Genomic DNA, 17,025 nt, shown 5'->3' with positions numbered 1-17,025 from the left:
TGTGGTGCGGCGCCGCGGCCATTCCCGGACGCGCTCCCGGACGCGGAGGTAGCCCGACAGCACACGTGCGGTGGCCGCGATGAAGTTCGCGTACCGGGTGAGTGAGGGCGCGGGCCGGGGGCCGGGGGCCGGGGGCCGGGGGCCGGGGTGGGCCGCACTGTCTCTCAGCCTGCAACCTGCGCGGCCGGCTCGGGGCCGTGGGCGGAGGTTCCGGAGCCGGACGGAGAGGCGGGCCCCGGCCCCCGGGCGGCAGGTGTGGGCCGGAGAGGACGGAGCCCCAGCGGGGTGAGCGTCGGCGGGCAGCCGGGACTGAAGGCCTGGCTCCCGGCCGCACGCGGGCAGAGGAGCCGCGGAACCGAGCCCCGGGACGTCCCCTTCGTCTTCCTCCGCAGTCGGGGCCGCTGGAGGCTTACCGCGTCCACACCGCGTGGGTCCCAGCTCTTGACCGTTCTTCCCCCTCCTGCCTGGTCGCGTGACTCTCCCTGCGTCGTCGCAGGCCCTCCCCGGCGTGGCCCGGCTCCGGCCGCAGCGCAGGCCTCTGCGCCACCCCGCGCTTGCTGGCGCCTGCCGCTGGGTGCTCTCTTTCCCTGCCACCCAAACCTGGAGGGGCTGGGTGGCCCCCGTCATCCGCTGTCTCCATTCCTGGTTGGGACAGCACCACCTAACCACCTGGCTGGCCTCCCTGTTCCTGCTGTGATGAGCACGGGCTCAACAAAAGGCAGGGGGCTGGGGATTGGACCGCAGCCTTCCTTTGCTTAAAACCTTCTCAGCTGACTCAGCTGACCAGGCTCCTTCTGGGAGCCCCCCGGGCTAAGGGGTTCTGTCACTGCCAGGCGTTGGCCCTGCTGGCTCCGTCTCTCCAGGCTCTGGTTCGGGCGGCCCCTCCAGGGGCCCTTACTATCTCTTTCTCTGCTTTGGAAGCGCTGCACTCGCTCTGTAATTACTTCTTCGGCGCCCCGCCCCCTGGACCTAGACTCTGGGGGCATCAGGGCACAGACCCCGGGACAGCAGCGTGTCCAGCGAACACTTCAGTTTGATGACGAATGAATCAATTAATAAATCGGATCCCAGCAGGTTACTTTGTTCAAGGCGCCCTGAGCCCCAGATGCCTCTGCTCTAGATCCGTTACTGTAGGTCTCCTCCTCCTGAAACGTGGGTCCAGTTCCCTCTGCACTTGGCAAACGCCTTCTGCCCTCGTAGGTGTCCCAGGCGCTCCCAGTGCCCCTTACCCAGGTCTGCGGGAGCTCGGGCCCCTGGGGTCGGGCTCACTTTGGCTTCCTCTCTCTCGCTCGAGGCTGGGCTGCACGGGGGGGCCAGCAAGCTTCCCAGGGGACGACTGGAGGGACCCCAGGAATGACCAGGGACTTGAGGGGAGCAGGGAGTCTATGCTGTCTCCTTGACCGGAGAGAGACCTCGCTTAGCCCTTTCCCAAAATGGAGACATTGTGTACTTTTTGTTCTATTAAGATGGCTTTATTTTCTTTCCAGTTCTCGAATTTGCTGGGGACGGTCTATCGGTGTGGAAACTTAAATTTCACATGCGACGGAAATTCAGTGATTAGTCCTGTGGGAAACAGAGTGACGGTGTTTGATCTTAAAAAGTAAGTGTGCTAGAAGACGTTGACAGCAGTGACCGTTGTGGTATGTGGGCCTTCCGTCGCTGGTGCCCCCGTCAGGTGCCGCGGCCCGAGAGCCTGTTCCAGGGTGTGCGTAGTGTCAGCGGGTCGGGTTGGTGGTGGGCCTGGTTTGTTCTGGTCCCTCGGCTGAAGCCCGACACCTCGGCGGTTGACCTCACCTTCAGGGCAGAGCCTGCTGGGCGTGCCGTCCTCCTCCCGGACGGGCGGACGGGTGGACGGGCGGACGGGCGGACGGACGGGCAGGCGTGTGGCTCTGTTTCTTCCTTCACCTCAGTGGTTGTCACTGTTTCCCAGACTTATGTGGCCAGGGTGAGACCCTCAGGTCGCCGGGGCTGCCCAGGTCTCTGTCCTGCTCTGCAGGCCTCAGCTTCCCTATCTGTACAGTGGGGCGATGGTCCACACCTCTGCTGGGGGTGACTTCCTGAAGCCCCCGAGAGCATTGCTTGTGGGGGGACTCAGGGCCAAGTGCAGACGTGACCATCACAGCTGCCGTTGCGTTTAAATGATGTGGGGGGCTTGCTGGAGCAGGGAGTGCATGCTTCTCGGAGGAAAACTAGGAAGTAGGACGGTAAGGAACAGAGTTAGACCCTAAGCAGTGGTTACTCGTTTTGAACGTTGCTTACTTTTCCGCGTTTGCGCATTTCCCCACCCAGGGAGAACGGTTCTGCGCACGAGTGCCGACCCTGTGGTTAATCTCCTCTGTTAACGTGTAGCTCGTTTCCAGTTTCCTGACTTTACAACATCTGTAGAATCTTCTCCAGATGCAGTTATAGGAACAGAATTGACAAATCAAAGCCCGTATTTAAGGCCTTTAATCTGCTTTACCAGCTGTTTTCCAGGGACCTGGTCATCTTCCCGCCTCTCCAGCCAGGAGCTCTGGCCCCGGCGCCAGGAAGGGACAGGAAGGGGGGGGGAGGGGCTGAGGCCGACCCCACTCGTCTGACAACTGAGACCAACAACACAGCTCTGGTGTTGTTTTCTAGCAACAAATCCAGCACTTTGCCCTTGGCCACTCGGTACAATGTCAAGTGTGTCGGGCTGTCCCCAGACGGCCTTCTGGCCATCATCGTTGATGAAGGTAAACGCCCTTGCCTGGGAAGCAGCGGCTCTGGTGGTTGGGATGCATGGGCCACCACCCTGTCCCGCTGGGGGGTAGGCCTCCAGGTCCTCCTGCCTGCAGCCCACGTGGGCTTTGGGAGGAGGGCGTGGGGGGAGGGGACACAGCCGCGCCTGGGTGTCCTCCTGTCCGGGCCGACGGCGCATCGGCCCCTCCCTTCCTGCAGGGGGCGACGCGCTGCTGGTCAGTCTGGTCTGCAGGTCTGTGCTCCACCACTACCACTTCAAGGGCTCCGTGCACAGCGTGTCCTTCTCTCCTGACGGCAGGTGAGGGCCTGGCGCAGACTCCGGGCCCTGCATCGTGGGGCCCAGTGGGGCTCTCCCGACGGGAGGCGGCCGCGTGGGAGCCTGTGCTCAGGCCTCGCTTGATGCAGGTCGCGGCCACAGCCCCTGCTCCCCCTGCTTCAGGGCTGGCACTCCCACCCTGAGCAGAAAGTTCCAAAGGTCCTCATTCAGAACAGCCTCCAGAGCAGTCATGGTCCTCACGAGGGTCCTGTGGCCTCTGGAAAGCACAGCCATAAAGGGGCCCCTGGCTCTGAGTGGTGGCACTGACCCCCAGCCTCGACGTCCCCAGCCTCGCTCTGGGTTCAAGGGCCACAGGAGAGGGCTTGTTCCCGGCTTGCTCACACCCAGGCTGACCGGATGTGCCCAGGAGGGGGCCGCCTGCGTTCCAGCTGTGAGCTCCCGTTCCACGTCCACACCCAGAAACCCCTCAGACCGGCCTCCAAGGCAGTGGCCACTCCCCAGCTCCCGTCATGCAGGGCGCTGTCGTCCTGCCGGCCCCCAGGGCGCTCTCAACGTGGCCTGGCCGTGGCCTGTCCCCGGCTGGCAGGAGAGCAGAGGGGTGGCAGCGTTCAGGGTGCCTGCAGGGTCTGTCTGCCTCTCCGACTGTCCACCTGTCCTGTTTGGCCTCAGTCCCTGCAGGAGGCGAGGGGCCTGGGGGCCGTGGGGAGGCGGTGGGGAGTCCGGCCCCTGCGGTTGCCTCTCATAGGAGATCGTTTCATAGCAGGTGCGCTGTCCTCGGAGGGTGGGCTGGTCCCGGAACCCCAAGGGTGTTCTGTATCGATGGCTCCCTTTTCTGCGGCAGGAAGTTTGTTGTCACAAAAGGCAATATCGCTCAGATGTACCATGCCCCTGGAAGGAAGCGGGAGTTCAATGCCTTCGTCCTGGACAAGACCTACTTTGGGCCGTACGATGAGACCACGTGCATCGACTGGACGGACGACTCGCGGTGAGGCTTGCAGGCGGGGCCTGACCGGACACCTGGAACTGGCCTCTTGCTGGGTGGGGAAGCCTGGTGACTCTCATCAGGGCCCAGAGTTTGGGTTTGGAGCGGCCTCCCCAGCCTCACGTGCGGCTGGTGGCGGGATGGCTCTGGGCTCTGAGCGGGGCCTGCACTGCCTGGGGCGTGTGTTCCCCGAAAGCAGAGCGCAGGATGGCGGCCTCGCTGGGGGAGCTGCGATGCAGTGTGTCCTGGCCCAGGTGTGCAGAGCAGCCGCGTCCACGGGGGAGCTGGAGCTACTCCCAGCGTGGGGCTGCCCCATCCTCTCACGGCTACACCCCTACGCCCTGAAAGGAACCTGAGAGCCTCTTGCTTGTTCCTAGCTGCCCTGCACTCTGCGCGGGGAAAGGTGGAGGCTGGGGGCTTTGCACACTGGACACCGCGGGATGGGAGGTGGGGCGCCTCCAGTGCACGGCCGGGGGCGGCGCCCTGTAGCCTCGCCTTCCCGCCTCCTCACGGGCAGGGTCTGTTCCTGCGGCTGGCTGCGCTCCTGCCCTAAGCAGGGCCCCCACGCGGCACCCGATGGGCGTGGTATCCGTCCTCAGGGCTCCCCGAGGCTGCCCTGTGAGGAAGGCGGTGACTCGCCCACCGGGACATGCATGTCGGGCTCCCTGGCCCTCCATCCACAGCTCTTCTGACCCCCCCATCCCCTGTGCGTGCATGGACCCCCCCCCATGTCCCGAGGACGAGCAGAGTCTGTCTTGTCCAGGTGCTTTGCGGTCGGAAGCAAAGACATGTCCACGTGGGTGTTCGGAGCCGAGCGCTGGCACAACCTTATCTACTATGCGCTGGGAGGACACAAAGACGCGATCGTGGCTTGCTTCTTTGAATCCGGCAGCCTGGATGTACGTTTCCCTCGCCGGATGGCTCCTGGATCTCAGCTACGCGCCAGCCGCCCCCACCCCCATCCCCTCCCCAGCCCCCCGCCCCCCACCATGGCACAGGTGCCCTCCCCGGTTCCCTGGGGGTGTTCAGGAGCCAGCGGCACCTGTTGGCTGCCCTTTGGCTGTTGTCTCTGCGAGTGCTCGGGGGCAGGCTGCGGACGGACGGGTGACGCTAAGAGGGATTTTGTCCACCACGTGGCCGGCGTGGGCTGGCGTCAGGGCGACCCACGCCCACTCCCACACGTTTCCTTTCGCAGCTGTACACGCTCAGCCAGGACGGGGCCCTCTGTGTGTGGCAGTGTGACACGCCCCCCGAGGGCCTGAGGCTGAAACCCCCCTCGGGCTGGAAGGCAGACCTGCTGCAGGGGGAGGGGGAGGACGAGGAGGAGAGGGAGGAGGAGACCACGGTCCGCGGGAAAGCCGCACCGGCCCCGGAGGAGCAGCAGGGAAAAGTGAAGTACTCCCGGCTGGCCAAGTAGGTGTCGCCACGGGGTGGCGGGGGCCTCGCACCCCCCGAGGCTGAGATGTGGCCCAGAGAGCCCAGGGACGAGCTGGGAGGCTGCCTGGTGTCCCAGCCGCAGGGTCAGGGAGGGCAGAGGGGAGGCGCTCTGGCTCTCTGACCACAGCTCTTCTGACACCCCCCGCCCCACCATCCGCTTAGGTGCTTTTTCAACAAGGAGGGAGATTTTAACAACCTGACCGCCGCGGCTTACCACAAAAAGACCCACCTCTTGGTCACCGGCTTTGCCTCTGGAATCTTCCACCTTCACGAGCTCCCCGAGTTCAACCTCATCCACTCCCTGAGGTGAGGGCCCCCGTCGGTGGAGCGAGGGGTGCGTGCGGGGCCGTGCCGGGTGAGGCCATGGGGCGGCCGGCCAGGGGGGCTCGCGGGGCCGCCCACTGCCCTCTTCAGACACCCCGCCTTCCCTCCCAGCGTCTCCGATCAGAGGGTCGCGTCCGTTGCCATCAACGGCTCCGGAGACTGGATCGCCTTTGGCTGCGCAGGTTGGTCCTGTGGGCGAGAACGGGGACGGAGCCCCTGCCCCGTGGTGCTGCCGGCGGCCCCCTCGTCCCCGGGGCCCGTGCCGGTGAGCGCGGGCAGCGGCCGTCGTCAGGAGGAGCAGGCCAAGTCCACGAGCGATGCCTCGTTTGCTGAGCGCCCGTCCCTGTCAGCCGGGCCCGTGGCTGGGGGCCTCTGGCGGCTGCACTGCGAGGTGGTGACACGGGGTGGTGGCGTCTCCGCTGGGTCCCCTCACTCAGGCGGAGGGTGACAGAGGCACTTGCCTCAGTGGGTCGGGCGGTCGGGTGCCGGCACGAGGCAGGACCCGTCGGGCCCACCCGGTGTGGCGCGGGGCGCGGGGCCGTGAGCAGGTCCCCAGCCCGTCCCCACCTGTGCCCCGCAGGCCTGGGCCAGCTGCTGGTGTGGGAGTGGCAGAGCGAGTCCTACGTGCTCAAGCAGCAGGGCCATTTCAACAGCATGGTGTCGCTGGCCTACTCTCCTGACGGGCAGTACATCGTCACCGGCGGGGATGACGGCAAGGTGGGGCTGTGGGGGGGCCGGGGGCGGGAGGGACGTGGGGCCTTGTCCTGCTGGCTGGGGGGCCGGGGGCTGCCAGGCTCCAACCTTGGGGTTCAGCCTGGAGCTCGGGCTTACCCGCTGCGTCCGGGCTCATGAGAAGGGTTTACACACCAGCCAGGCTGCCTGTTTCTCTGTTTCTGGCTTGCACCCCTGCACACGCGCACTTGCTCTTCCCTGGGTCGGCACGTGGTGGCTGCTGTGGATGTGGGCAGGTCTCCTCCCCTGGGTGACACAGGCCCCGCAACCCCCCACCCCTCGCTCGCCCGGAGGCCATGGGGAGGCAGGGCACAGACGGCTTCTCTAGTCTCGGTGGGCACGCGGAGTGCACTCGTGTGTGCCCGTGCATGGTCCGGAGCTGGGGCCCGTATCCCCACGCCCTCCTCACCCCCCACGCCCTCCTGCCACGCTCTCCCCCCAAGCCCCTGCGGTCTCCCCCCACACTCTTCCCCACACTCTGCTTCTACGCTGTTCCCCACGGTCCCCCCCCACTCTTCCCCCCCACACTCCCCCCTCCCACTCTCTGCCCGTACTTTCCACATGCCCTCCCTCCACGCTCTCCCCCACGCCCCCCATGGTCTCCCCCCACACGCTCCCCATGGTTGCTCCCTATACTCTCCCCCCACTCCCCTCACGTTCACCCCCACATTCTCCCCCCCCATCCTCCTCCCACACCCTCCCCCATGCTCGCCCCACGCCCTCCCGCACAGTCTCCATAAGCTCTCCCCGCTGCAGGTCAAGGTGTGGAACACCCTCAGCGGCTTCTGCTTTATCACTTTTACGGAGCACTCGAGCGGGGTCACTGGTGTGACCTTCACTGCCACCGGCTATGTCATCGTGACCTCTTCCATGGATGGCACTGTGCGTGCCTTTGACCTTCACAGGTGATTTTTCTGATAGTCTCTGGGGGGGACCTGGCCTCCGGGCCCCAGGAACTGGCGCGGGCGTCCGGGCTCTGGGAGCCGTGCCAGCTGGACCCGTGTCTCGGGCAGGTACCGGAACTTCCGCACCTTCACGTCTCCGCGGCCCACGCAGTTCTCCTGCGTGGCTGTGGACTGCAGCGGGGAGGTCGTTGCCGCCGGGGCGCAGGACTCCTTCGAGGTCTTCATCTGGTCCATGCAGACAGGCAGGCTCCTGGACGTAAGGGCCGCACGGCCGGGGCCGGGGCCTGGGGGGGGGGGTGGGCACAGCCACACGCAGGAGGGGTGCCTCTGCGGACCCGACGGGAGCGAGCAGCCCCGGCTCCCCCTCCTCCCCCCCACTCGCCACACAGCCTCGGGGCAGCGGGACCTTGTGTGCAGCACCCTCGGGGCGGCGGCCCCTTCACGCCCCCTCTCTGCTGCGACAGGTCCTGTCTGGCCACGAGGGCCCCATCAGCAGCCTGTGCTTTAACCCGGCGAGGTCAGTCCTGGCCAGCGCCTCCTGGGACAGGACGGTACGCCTGTGGGACATGGCGGACAGCTGGAGGACCACGGAGACGCTGGGCCTGACCTCGGATGGTGGGTGTGCGGGCAGGGGGTGTGCGGGCAGGCGGACGTTCTCGCACAGGGAGGGAGGCTGGTCCAGGGCCGCTACCCGTCCATCTAAGTTGTGGGTTTAGACGTTAAGTCCAGGACCCCCCCGCCGCCCTCCCTCCCCCCCAACCCCCCCCCGGGTTTCGTGTCCCTCGGTGCGGGCTCCCCTGTAGGGGTGTGGGCTCCCCTGAAGGAACGTGGGCGGGGGGCTTCGCACACTTGCTTACTCGCCTGCTGGTCTGGAGAAGCAGCGGCGCTGTCGGGCAGAGCCTCGGGGAGGACACCGGGGTGCCCTTGGCTGAGAGGCCCTGCCACCCGGGGTCCGGCCATCTGCCCCACACACGTGACCCTTGGGACTCGTGGCCTGTGCCATGGCTTCCGCCACCCCGCGGGGCTCAGGTTCATGTGTTTAGCAGGCTGCTGGCGGCCTGTGTCCGCAGGGTCTCCAGGGTGCCCGGTTCCGGTTCCAGCGCGTCCTGCGGTTCTATCGGAATCCCGTGTCACTCCCTCCGTGTGCCACCCCCCCCCCGCCTGGCCTTGCCGCTCACCCCGTGCCCCCCACCAGGGTGGCCTCGTGACCCCACCTGGACCCTCCTGACCCCCAGGCCGTCGAAGCCCTGCCGACAACAGGGTCCCACGTGGCTCTGAGCTGACGTCAGTGCCAGGCCCCGGGGCCTCCCTCGCAGGGTGGAGCTTGTCGGGGGGAGGTTCCATGGGCCTCCCCCCAAGCCCGCCCGGCTCTCCTGCGTGGACACTGGCTGAGGATGGAGGGGGCGGCTGCCTGCCAGGGCCGGGCTCCTTCCCCGGCCCTGATGACGCGTCTCCTTTCAGCTCTGGCTGTGACCTTCCGTCCCGACGGGGCGGAGTTGGCCGTGGCCACACTGAACTCCCAGATCACCTTCTGGGACCCTGAGAATGCCGTGCAGACGGGCTCCATCGAGGGCCGGCATGACCTCAAGACGGGCAGGAAGGAGCTGGACAAGGTCACCGCCAAGCACTCTGCCAAGGGGAAGTGAGTGCCTCAGTGAGGGGGGGCGGGGCGGGGCCTGGGGTGGGGCCTGGGCTGGGTTTGCGACTGGTGGGCATCCGTGTCCTCAGCTCTCCTCGGCCTCATGGACAGTCAGGGACTGGCGTTTGCACCTCTGCTCTCGCTTCGGTTGGGTGTGCCGCCTGGGACGGGGTCACGTGGTAGCTGAGGTTCATATTTTGAGGCGCCGCCGGCGTGTTTTACATAGTGACTGCACCATTTGATATCCCCCGCGGCAGCGGGGAGGGTCCCAGTTTCACCGCCAGCGCTCCTCAGTGTCAGCTTTGCTGTCAGCCGCGTGGGGCAGGCGTGAGGCGCTGGCTTCGCATGGCGCCGGCTTCCCTCGTCCTAAGGACTGAAGCTGGCAGACGCTGTCGTAGGCCGACTGGCCGTCTGGGAGTCGAGTTTGGAGTGTCCAGAGCCCTTGCACATTTTAAGTGTGCGTCACGAGAGCTGTGTACGTGTTGGAGACGGGGGCTCCCCGAGACCCGTCCCCGGGACCTCTTCCTGTCCCGTGTTTTCTCTTCACTTTCTCGGTGGTGGTCTTTGAAGCTTGAACGTGTTTATTTTCTCTTCTGTCCATCTGGTGTGTGTGAGGGTTGTCTCTCACGGCCAAGTTCGTGGTCTCGAGTCTGAGCGGATGGGCTGACCGTGCCCGGTGTCTAGGGGTGCAGGGCCGAGGAGGCCCCCCTGCCCATGGCTGCCATGCGGGTGCCAGGCCCGGTGGCCTCCTTCTCACTCTGATTTCAGCAAGGAAACATCATGATTGGAGACGCGTGGTCTTTTCATGAAAAGGCCGTGTCTGTCGGAAGGTCCCTTCTCGGGGAGGGGGTGGGTGCTGCCTCACAGCCGGTGACTGCGCCTTGTGAGCCCCGGGCCAGAGCCCCGAGGAGGGTGCCTGCTGGGCTTCGAGAGGAGGACCACACGCCGGGGGGTCCTGGCTGGCTAGCACCTGTGTCCCCTGTGCTCAGGGCCTTCACGACCCTGTGCTACTCTGCGGACGGCCAGAGCATCCTGGCGGGAGGCATGTCCAAGTTCGTGTGCATCTATCACGTCAAGGAGCAGATCCTCAGGAAGAAGTTCGAGATCTCCTGCAACCTCTCCCTGGACGCCATGGAGGTGAGCGAGTGCCCGGGCCTGCGCCGCCCCCGCCCTTCCCGCGCCCTGGCTCCCCGGGGACCGTGGGACTCTGGGGTTGGGTGTCCTTGATTCCCTGAGGACAGCAGGCTGAGGGAGCAGACGCCGCGCGGGTGCCGGCCTCGTGGAGGCTGACCGGAGCCCTTGGGGCGGCGCGTCGGGGAATCTGACTGCCGTGGTGGTGGGCCCCTGCCCGTCCGCAGCAGCTCTGAGGACAGGTTGTGCTGCGCAGGGGTGAGGACATGAGCCCCCATGGGGCTGGGTCTCCTTCAGTATTGGCATGTGAGGCAGGCCGGGGACGGGACAAGTGTGACATCTAGAGCTTTGCCCCGGCAGGAATTTTTGAACCGAAGGAAAATGACAGAGTTTGGCAACCTGGCGCTGATCGATCAGGACGCCGGGGCCGAGGGCGGAGTCGCCATCCCGCTGCCGGGGGTAAAGAAAGGTGAGTGGAGGGCCCCTCGTGTCCGCAGTGGGCCACCCTGCCCACCGCCTGCTTTCCCTGCGTGACAGAGGCTCTGCTCCCTCCTGGGGCCGCAGCCACCGTGTCCGGGGTCTCCCGTCACACTCGAGGGGCCTCAGGCCCCCCTGCCTGTCTGGGCCCGTGGCTTCCCACAGCGGCCAGTGCCCGGCCTATGCGTCACACTCACCCCCGCGTGGGCTGTAGGGAGGGCTCCGGGGTCAGGGAGCGGGTGGTCCAGGAGACCCACGGAGGCTGTGCCCCTCACAGGGAGGAGGCAGGGGAGCCGGGGGTCTGGCGGGCCGTCAGGAGGGGACACTGCCAGCGAGGATGCCGGTGTGCTGGCCGCGGGCAAGCAGCTTCCCTGTGCCATCCCCGCGCCGGCCCCAGGTGCAGGCCTGGGCCAGCTCATTCTGGCCTTGGCTTGTCCTGGCCATGTGCCTGGGGCCCGCCCTGCCCATGGGGGGTGGCTTCTCAGTGACTGGCTGGGTGATGGGCGCAGGACTGCATGATCGCTGTGGGCCCCGCAGCGGCCCCTGCCTGCACCGAGCACGTTCTCAGGAGCCTCTTAACGAGAACAGGGTCTCTAAGTCCTCGGTGATGAGCAAGGGTGCCTCTCGGCCTGTCTGGGGACCTCGATTGTCACGGCTTGAGCAGAGCTGGCGCTGCTGGCGGTGAGGGTGGAGAGACTGGGGGGTCTGCTGGACCCATGAGAAGCCAGCCCCGCGTGCTGGGCAGCCCAAGGTCAAGAACCCCGGCACAGTGTTTGTGGGGAGAGGCCCTCGAAGTGTCGCTGAGCAGGGTCCAGGTGGCTGGGGCCAGGCAGGCAGGAGTCTCGCCTCAGTGACTTACACGCCGTTGACTGGAACCCATTGGCACTTACACCGCAGACTGGAAAACAAATTTCAGGGGCGCCTGGGGGCTCTGTTGGCTGAGCCTTCTACTCTTGAGTTCAGTTCAGGTCATGATCCTACAGTTCATGGGTTTGAGCCCTACATTGGGCTCTGGGCTGACAGAGTGGAGCCCACTTGGGATTCTCTCTGCTTCTCTCCCACTCGTGCTATCTTGCTTTCTCTCTCTCATAATAAATAAACTTCAAGAAATTAAAAATAAATAAAGATAGGTTTCTAGAAGAGACGCGTAGGGTGGTGCTAGGGAGGACGAGCCCCCACCCCACAGAGCTGCGCTGTGAGTTGTGTGGCTTGTGCACTGCACAGAGTGGCTGGTGGGACCTGGAGCCCTGCCCTCGCAGCCTTGGAGCTGGGCCAGGGCCGGTTCCAGAACCCGGCGGGTGTCGGTGGGCCAGGCCGGGTACCGGCAGGAGCGCCAGCACCAGGGGCTCGTCCGTGGAGGCCAGCGGCGCCCGTGAAACAGCATCGGGGCCCTGGCGCGAGACTCCCCTGCTGCGCCTGCCGTGGGGCGGGGTCTGGGCAGCAGGGCGGGGGAGGGGCCACCCCGTAACCGAGAGGTGTCCATCATGTTCCAGGTGACATGAGCTCCCGGCACTTCAAGCCTGAAATCCGGGTGACTTCGCTCCGCTTCTCTCCCACCGGTGAGCCCCGACCCGTGGGTGGGTGGTGCTGGGAGCCAGGGGGTTGGTCCCCGGGGGCTTCCGGGCCTGTCACCTCTGTCCCAGGGACGAGGCTGGTCACCGAGCCCCTGGCTGTCTGTTGTCCCCCACGGGTAACACATGGTCTTTGTTCTCTGCCGACACGCTGGGCTTGAGGCGGGGAGGCGGGCGCTGCCCTGAGGGTCCCTCACGTGTGCCAATCTGAAGCGCGTCAGGGCAGGTCTGTGCGCACGGGGCCCGGGGCCGTTAGCTAAGTGCGGTCCCCAGAGCGGACAGGATGGAGGGCTGCAGCGGGCTTGTCTGTGGCTGACAGCTGACACTCCCAGCATCGAAGGGGACAGAAAGGGCGCAGAGCCACACGCAGCTGCATACGGCCATGCAAGTCAGGGTGTGGACATGGCCGCAGAGCCGGAAGCGCACACGCTCACAGAGGACTTGATGGGGCCTGGTGCTCCCGGGGTGTGGGCGAGCGCACGCGGGCTCTGCCATGGAGGGGCCGGTGGCTGGGGCTGGAGCGAGGGGTAGGCGTCCCCGGGTCCCTCTCTTGCTGATGCACTTGGGACCGTGGGGACGGACTCGGCGCCTTTTAAGTGAAGGTGGGGAAGGTGAAAGTGTGTTAAGGAAGCCGCCCCTCCCCCCCCCAGGGCGCTGCTGGGCAGCCACCACCACCGAGGGGCTCCTCGTCTACTCCCTGGATGCCCAGATGCTGTTTGACCCGTTCGAGCTGGACACCAGCGTCACGCCTGCACGCGTGCGGGCTGCCCTGCGCCAGCAGGACTTCACCAGGGCCATCCTCATGGCCTTCCGGCTCAACGAGCGGTCGCTGCTGCAGGAGGCCTTGGAGTCGGTGCCCTGGGACCAGGGTGCGCGCCGGGTGGGGCGGCACGTGGGGCGGGGGCCCAGGCCTTGCGCGCCTTTTCTCCCGAGGTGGGGGGCCCTTCGCGGGGTGAGTGTGGTCTCCTCGTCCCCCTGCAGTTGAGGTGGTCAGCTCCTCGCTTCCTGAGCTGTACGTGGAGAAAGTGCTGGAGTTTTTGGCTTCGTCCTTTGAAGTGTCTCGCCACCTGGAATTCTACCTCGTGTGGACTCAGAGGCTGCTGCTGGCGCACGGGCAGGGGCTGAAGTCCAGGTACGGGTGGCGTCAGCCGCGACCCCCACCCGCCACTCAGCTGCACTTTGCAGACCACAGGGGCCCCTGCGTCGGCGCGCGTGCACGAGGGCGCAGCCAGCGCCTGGCCGAGTGCTGCGCGCTAAGGCGCGTCTCCTTTCCAGAGCAGGGAAGGTGCTGCCGGCCGTCCAGTTCCTTCAGAAGAGCGTCCAGCGGCACTTGGACGACATCTCCAAACTGTACGTGCTGCCGGCAGGGGTTGGCGGCCAGGGTGGGGGGTCCCATCGCCAGCTGGTTCCGTGCCGGGAGGGCGCTGCCCCCCGTGTCGTCCGTCTTGGGGACGGAACGTTGGGAGGTGCGCCCCCCCTCCCTGAGGAGCTGGGCGCGCCCGGGCCACCCGGTGGGACTCGGGGCGGGGGGGCTGGGGCTGGGGCCCGGCTGGGGCCGGCTCCCAGTGAAGCGAGTGCCTGTGCGCTCAGCCGAGCCTGGAGGGCGTGTTGTGCGCGGTCAGAAGCCTCCGTCCTGTCACCGGGCGGTTCATCTGTGGTCCCTGTAGCTTGTGCCCCTGCCCTGAGGCTGAGCTGAGCCGTGGCAGCTGCGGTCACCGCTGGGCCTTTCCTGGGCCCGCTGACGGCACGCAGGGAGCCTGGGTCTGAGGTTCGGTCTTCAGGGTCAGCGTCCCGGTGTCCCAGCTCTGTTCCCAAGTGTGCTCTCCGTCCTTGCTGCTGACTGCCCCGTGTTCAGAGGCGGGGCCTCTGTCTGTCCTTGACCCACTTCCTCAGTCTTCAGCTTCAAACAAGCTCTTTCTCCTGAAGGCTTTTGTTCCCGGGTCCTGGCCGCCCACTGGGATACCGGGGGGGGGGGGGGGGGGGGGGGTCTGTGTCGCTCCTGCCACGTGCGCAGGAGAGCCTTCTCTTTGTTGAGGTTTCCGTGACTTGACAGAGCTCAGTCTGAGAAACCTTCAAGGGCCTCTCGTGAGGTTGATTCTTGGTTATTTGGTGTTCACAGAAACACACGACACATGCGTTGTTCCTTGGACTCAGTCCCACGTGTGGGCACTTGCTGCTGTCGCAAAGGGTGCAGTTGGCATTTGTGTATCGACTGGGGAGGAGGCTCCGGTTAGGTTGCCAAACCTAGATTTGGGGGGGTTGTTTGTTTTTAAAGTTTACTTACTTTGAGAGAGAGAGTGCACACACGTAAGCAGACGGAGGAGGGGAGAGCGTCCCGAGCCAGCTCTGGACGCGGGGCTCGATCCCACAAACTGTGACCCGAGCGGAGATGGAGAGTCGTTACTGAGCCACCCAGGCCCCCCACCTCACTAGTCCTTTAGCTCTTAGCTCTTTCTCATTGGGTGGCTGCCGACATGGAGACAAGAGTGTGATTTTTTTCCTTTCTTTTGTTAACGTGGGGCATGACCTGATTGGGAGCGTCCCTCTCTGCTCTCTAAAAGACCTTGAAGCTCTGCACCACCACCACCTCCCCCCCCCCGTGTCTGCTGGGACTGGCGAAGCTGTCTGTCGGGAAGGGATGGGGTCCAGGAAGGTCAGGGGCGGGGAGGACAGACCAGAAGGGGCAGGTCTTATAGCTGGGTCCTTGAAGGCCACCACTCCTGCAGGGCTGGGTGGGTCAGAAACGAGTTCCGAGGTCAGGTGGGGGGCTGGTGTGGTTTTTCTCAGGCTCCCAGAGAAGGTGGCTGGGTGCCGGGTGAGTCCCAGTCTTGATAGAGAGGCTGCTGCCTTTACTGACGCGACTCCCGTGTGATTTCACAGCTGTGACTGGAATCGCTATAACATCCAGTTCGCCCTGGCACTTTCCAAGCAGCGGGGCATAAAGCGCCCCTCAGAGCCGCCGGGGAGCGAGGAGGAAGCAGACACGTCCGACGACGACGACAGTCTGCACCTGCTGGGGGACGGACAGGAGGACGGGGAGGGACAGCTGGTGTAGCGCCAGCCACGGCTGCACCGCCGTGTGTTCGGTGAAGACCCCGGAAGACGTGGAGCCCCGCGGCCGGGGCCCAGGAAGTGAGTGGGGAGGCGGCCGAGGGCCGCGGACACCCCGACACGAGGACTCGCTGTTCCCATGAGAACCACACGCGGCGGCGAGAGCTGCCTGCTTCCGGCCAGCACAGGCTTGTCACACTGTCACACAGGCCGGGGACCGGCACAGTGACAGTGGGTGTTGCTCACCTCCTGTTGAAAGCGCCTTTTCACAAAAGTGAAAGGGGTCATTTTTATAGATTCAGATTTTGTAGGACTATTATTTATATTTTTAATACGATGAGGTTTCTACAGTAAAAGTGGATTAACCCTGAAGTCTGAATTGAAAACATGTATAATGTGTCCTGGGTCATGCAGGGGGGTGGGGTCCCCTGCCCGTTGGCCACCTTGTGCAGGGGGAGTGGGTGAGCTGGGCAGTGGGATCGCCCTTGCGGCCGGGAGCCTGGGCTGCCGCCTGGGAGTCTATGTACTCTTGACCTTGGAGGGGCGCTGCCAGGCCCGGGCCTGAGGCGGGCGGGTGTCGGAGAGCTCACACCTGCGCAGGGGGGCTGAGGCGGGCCGGGCCAGCTGTGTCGTGCTCACGCAAGCTCAGGGGTGGCGACACGAGCTGCTCTTCCCTTCAAGGCCCCTGAAAGGGTCACTGAGCAGGGCCAGCTTCTCCCCAGCTGAGGGCTGGTCCCTGGGGCTCAGTAGCGCCTGCAGGGTCAGGAAGCAGGGCAGACCCGGAGCGGTTCTTCCCTGACAGCATGCGGGTGTCACATCCGCTAGGGCCCAGCCTGTGGCCCACGAGTCCCGGGACCACGCCTGGCTTCCGGGAGGCCTGCAGGGCTGGGTGCGGGTGGGGCGTGCGCCTGGGGGCCCTGTAACCACGGCTCTTCACCCACAGTGCATGTGCCCACCGTTCTCCCCACGCTCGCGGAGACCGGAAACCCGGCCGGCCTTCCCGACTCCTCGCCTCTGCTTTTTCTGCTAAGTTTCACGTGTGCACATTGAAGCTGTGAACACTAATCGTGGGAGCTCTGGTTAGAGTGCAGTCTGGAGGTTTGCAGGGGAGGCACTCAGCCCCGTGGCCACTGCTCCGCGGCAGACCCCACTGGGGAGAGCCTGTCCTCCGCCCGGCAACGGCCCGGCCGATGAGAGGCCGCTACGCTCCCAACTTCCGGTTTACTCCAACGTACTTTCTGTTTACAACACCCCCCGCCCTTACTCTACAAATGAGCCTTCTCTGCACCATCCCAAGGGTTGGCTATGGTTTGTTTTGTGGCAGGGGTCCCGTCTCCGACAAATCCATTTTCGGTTGTACAATAACCGGCAGACTTATGTTTAAGGTTAACAGAGTGCAGCCGAGCAGATCCTGGAGAGGACGGAGGAACGGGAGGGGGTCCTGGAGACACGCTCGGTAGAAAGGCAGGTGCTCGGCTCCCAGACCTACCGAATCAGAATCTGCATTGTCACACTCCCCTTCCACAAGTGTAGACAGAGTGCATGTTAGCGTCATCCCTGTGATTGTTACTCTTGTCCCCTCATGTTCTGGAGGTGACACTGAGGGGAGAAATGAATGGACCCGCTGGTCCCCCAGGATCCCCAGGGAGAGCTCCCAGCTGCAGGGAAAGGATTGAGAATGGCTGTCTTGGAATCTGTAGAAATGGAGGGGTCATCGTTGAAGGCTCAGGAATAAAGACTGTGATTGTTCCAAGCTCATCTTTGGTACTTTTATAATA

At 65.1% G+C, this 17,025-nt stretch overlaps 1 protein-coding gene across 1 annotated transcript; it reads left to right on the top strand.

Annotated features, from left to right (window-relative positions):
- The first annotated feature begins 7 nt into the window (after positions 1 to 7).
- Positions 8 to 15,619, top strand: PWP2 (PWP2 small subunit processome component). The gene is made up of 21 exons (XM_039245447.1): positions 8 to 97; positions 1,488 to 1,600; positions 2,620 to 2,714; positions 2,920 to 3,019; positions 3,840 to 3,983; positions 4,744 to 4,879; positions 5,176 to 5,393; positions 5,580 to 5,723; positions 5,853 to 5,923; positions 6,322 to 6,458; positions 7,230 to 7,378; positions 7,487 to 7,634; positions 7,843 to 7,993; positions 8,840 to 9,020; positions 10,007 to 10,154; positions 10,509 to 10,617; positions 12,119 to 12,184; positions 12,847 to 13,065; positions 13,178 to 13,328; positions 13,472 to 13,546; positions 15,077 to 15,619. The coding sequence occupies exons 1-21, from the start codon at positions 80 to 82 to the stop codon at positions 15,249 to 15,251; spliced, it is 2,748 nt and encodes a 915-aa protein (XP_039101378.1). The 5' UTR covers positions 8 to 79; the 3' UTR covers positions 15,252 to 15,619.
- Positions 15,620 to 17,025: the final 1,406 nt, after the last annotated feature.

The sequence above is a fragment of the Hyaena hyaena genome, unplaced genomic scaffold (genome assembly GCF_003009895.1).
Source record: "Hyaena hyaena isolate Hyena2069 unplaced genomic scaffold, ASM300989v1 scaffold_254, whole genome shotgun sequence".
NCBI lineage: Eukaryota > Metazoa > Chordata > Mammalia > Carnivora > Hyaenidae > Hyaena > Hyaena hyaena.
Note: the sequence above shows the minus strand (reverse complement) of the source record. Positions and strands in the feature narration are given on the sequence as shown.

Excerpts from the sequence above, each read along its gene's own strand:
- PWP2 (XM_039245447.1), top strand. Across the intron at positions 3,020-3,839 it reads TCCTTCTCTCCTGACGGCAG|GAAGTTTGTTGTCACAAAAG; the intron begins GTGAGGGCCTGG and ends TTTCTGCGGCAG. Across the intron at positions 5,924-6,321 it reads GATCGCCTTTGGCTGCGCAG|GCCTGGGCCAGCTGCTGGTG; the intron begins GTTGGTCCTGTG and ends TGTGCCCCGCAG.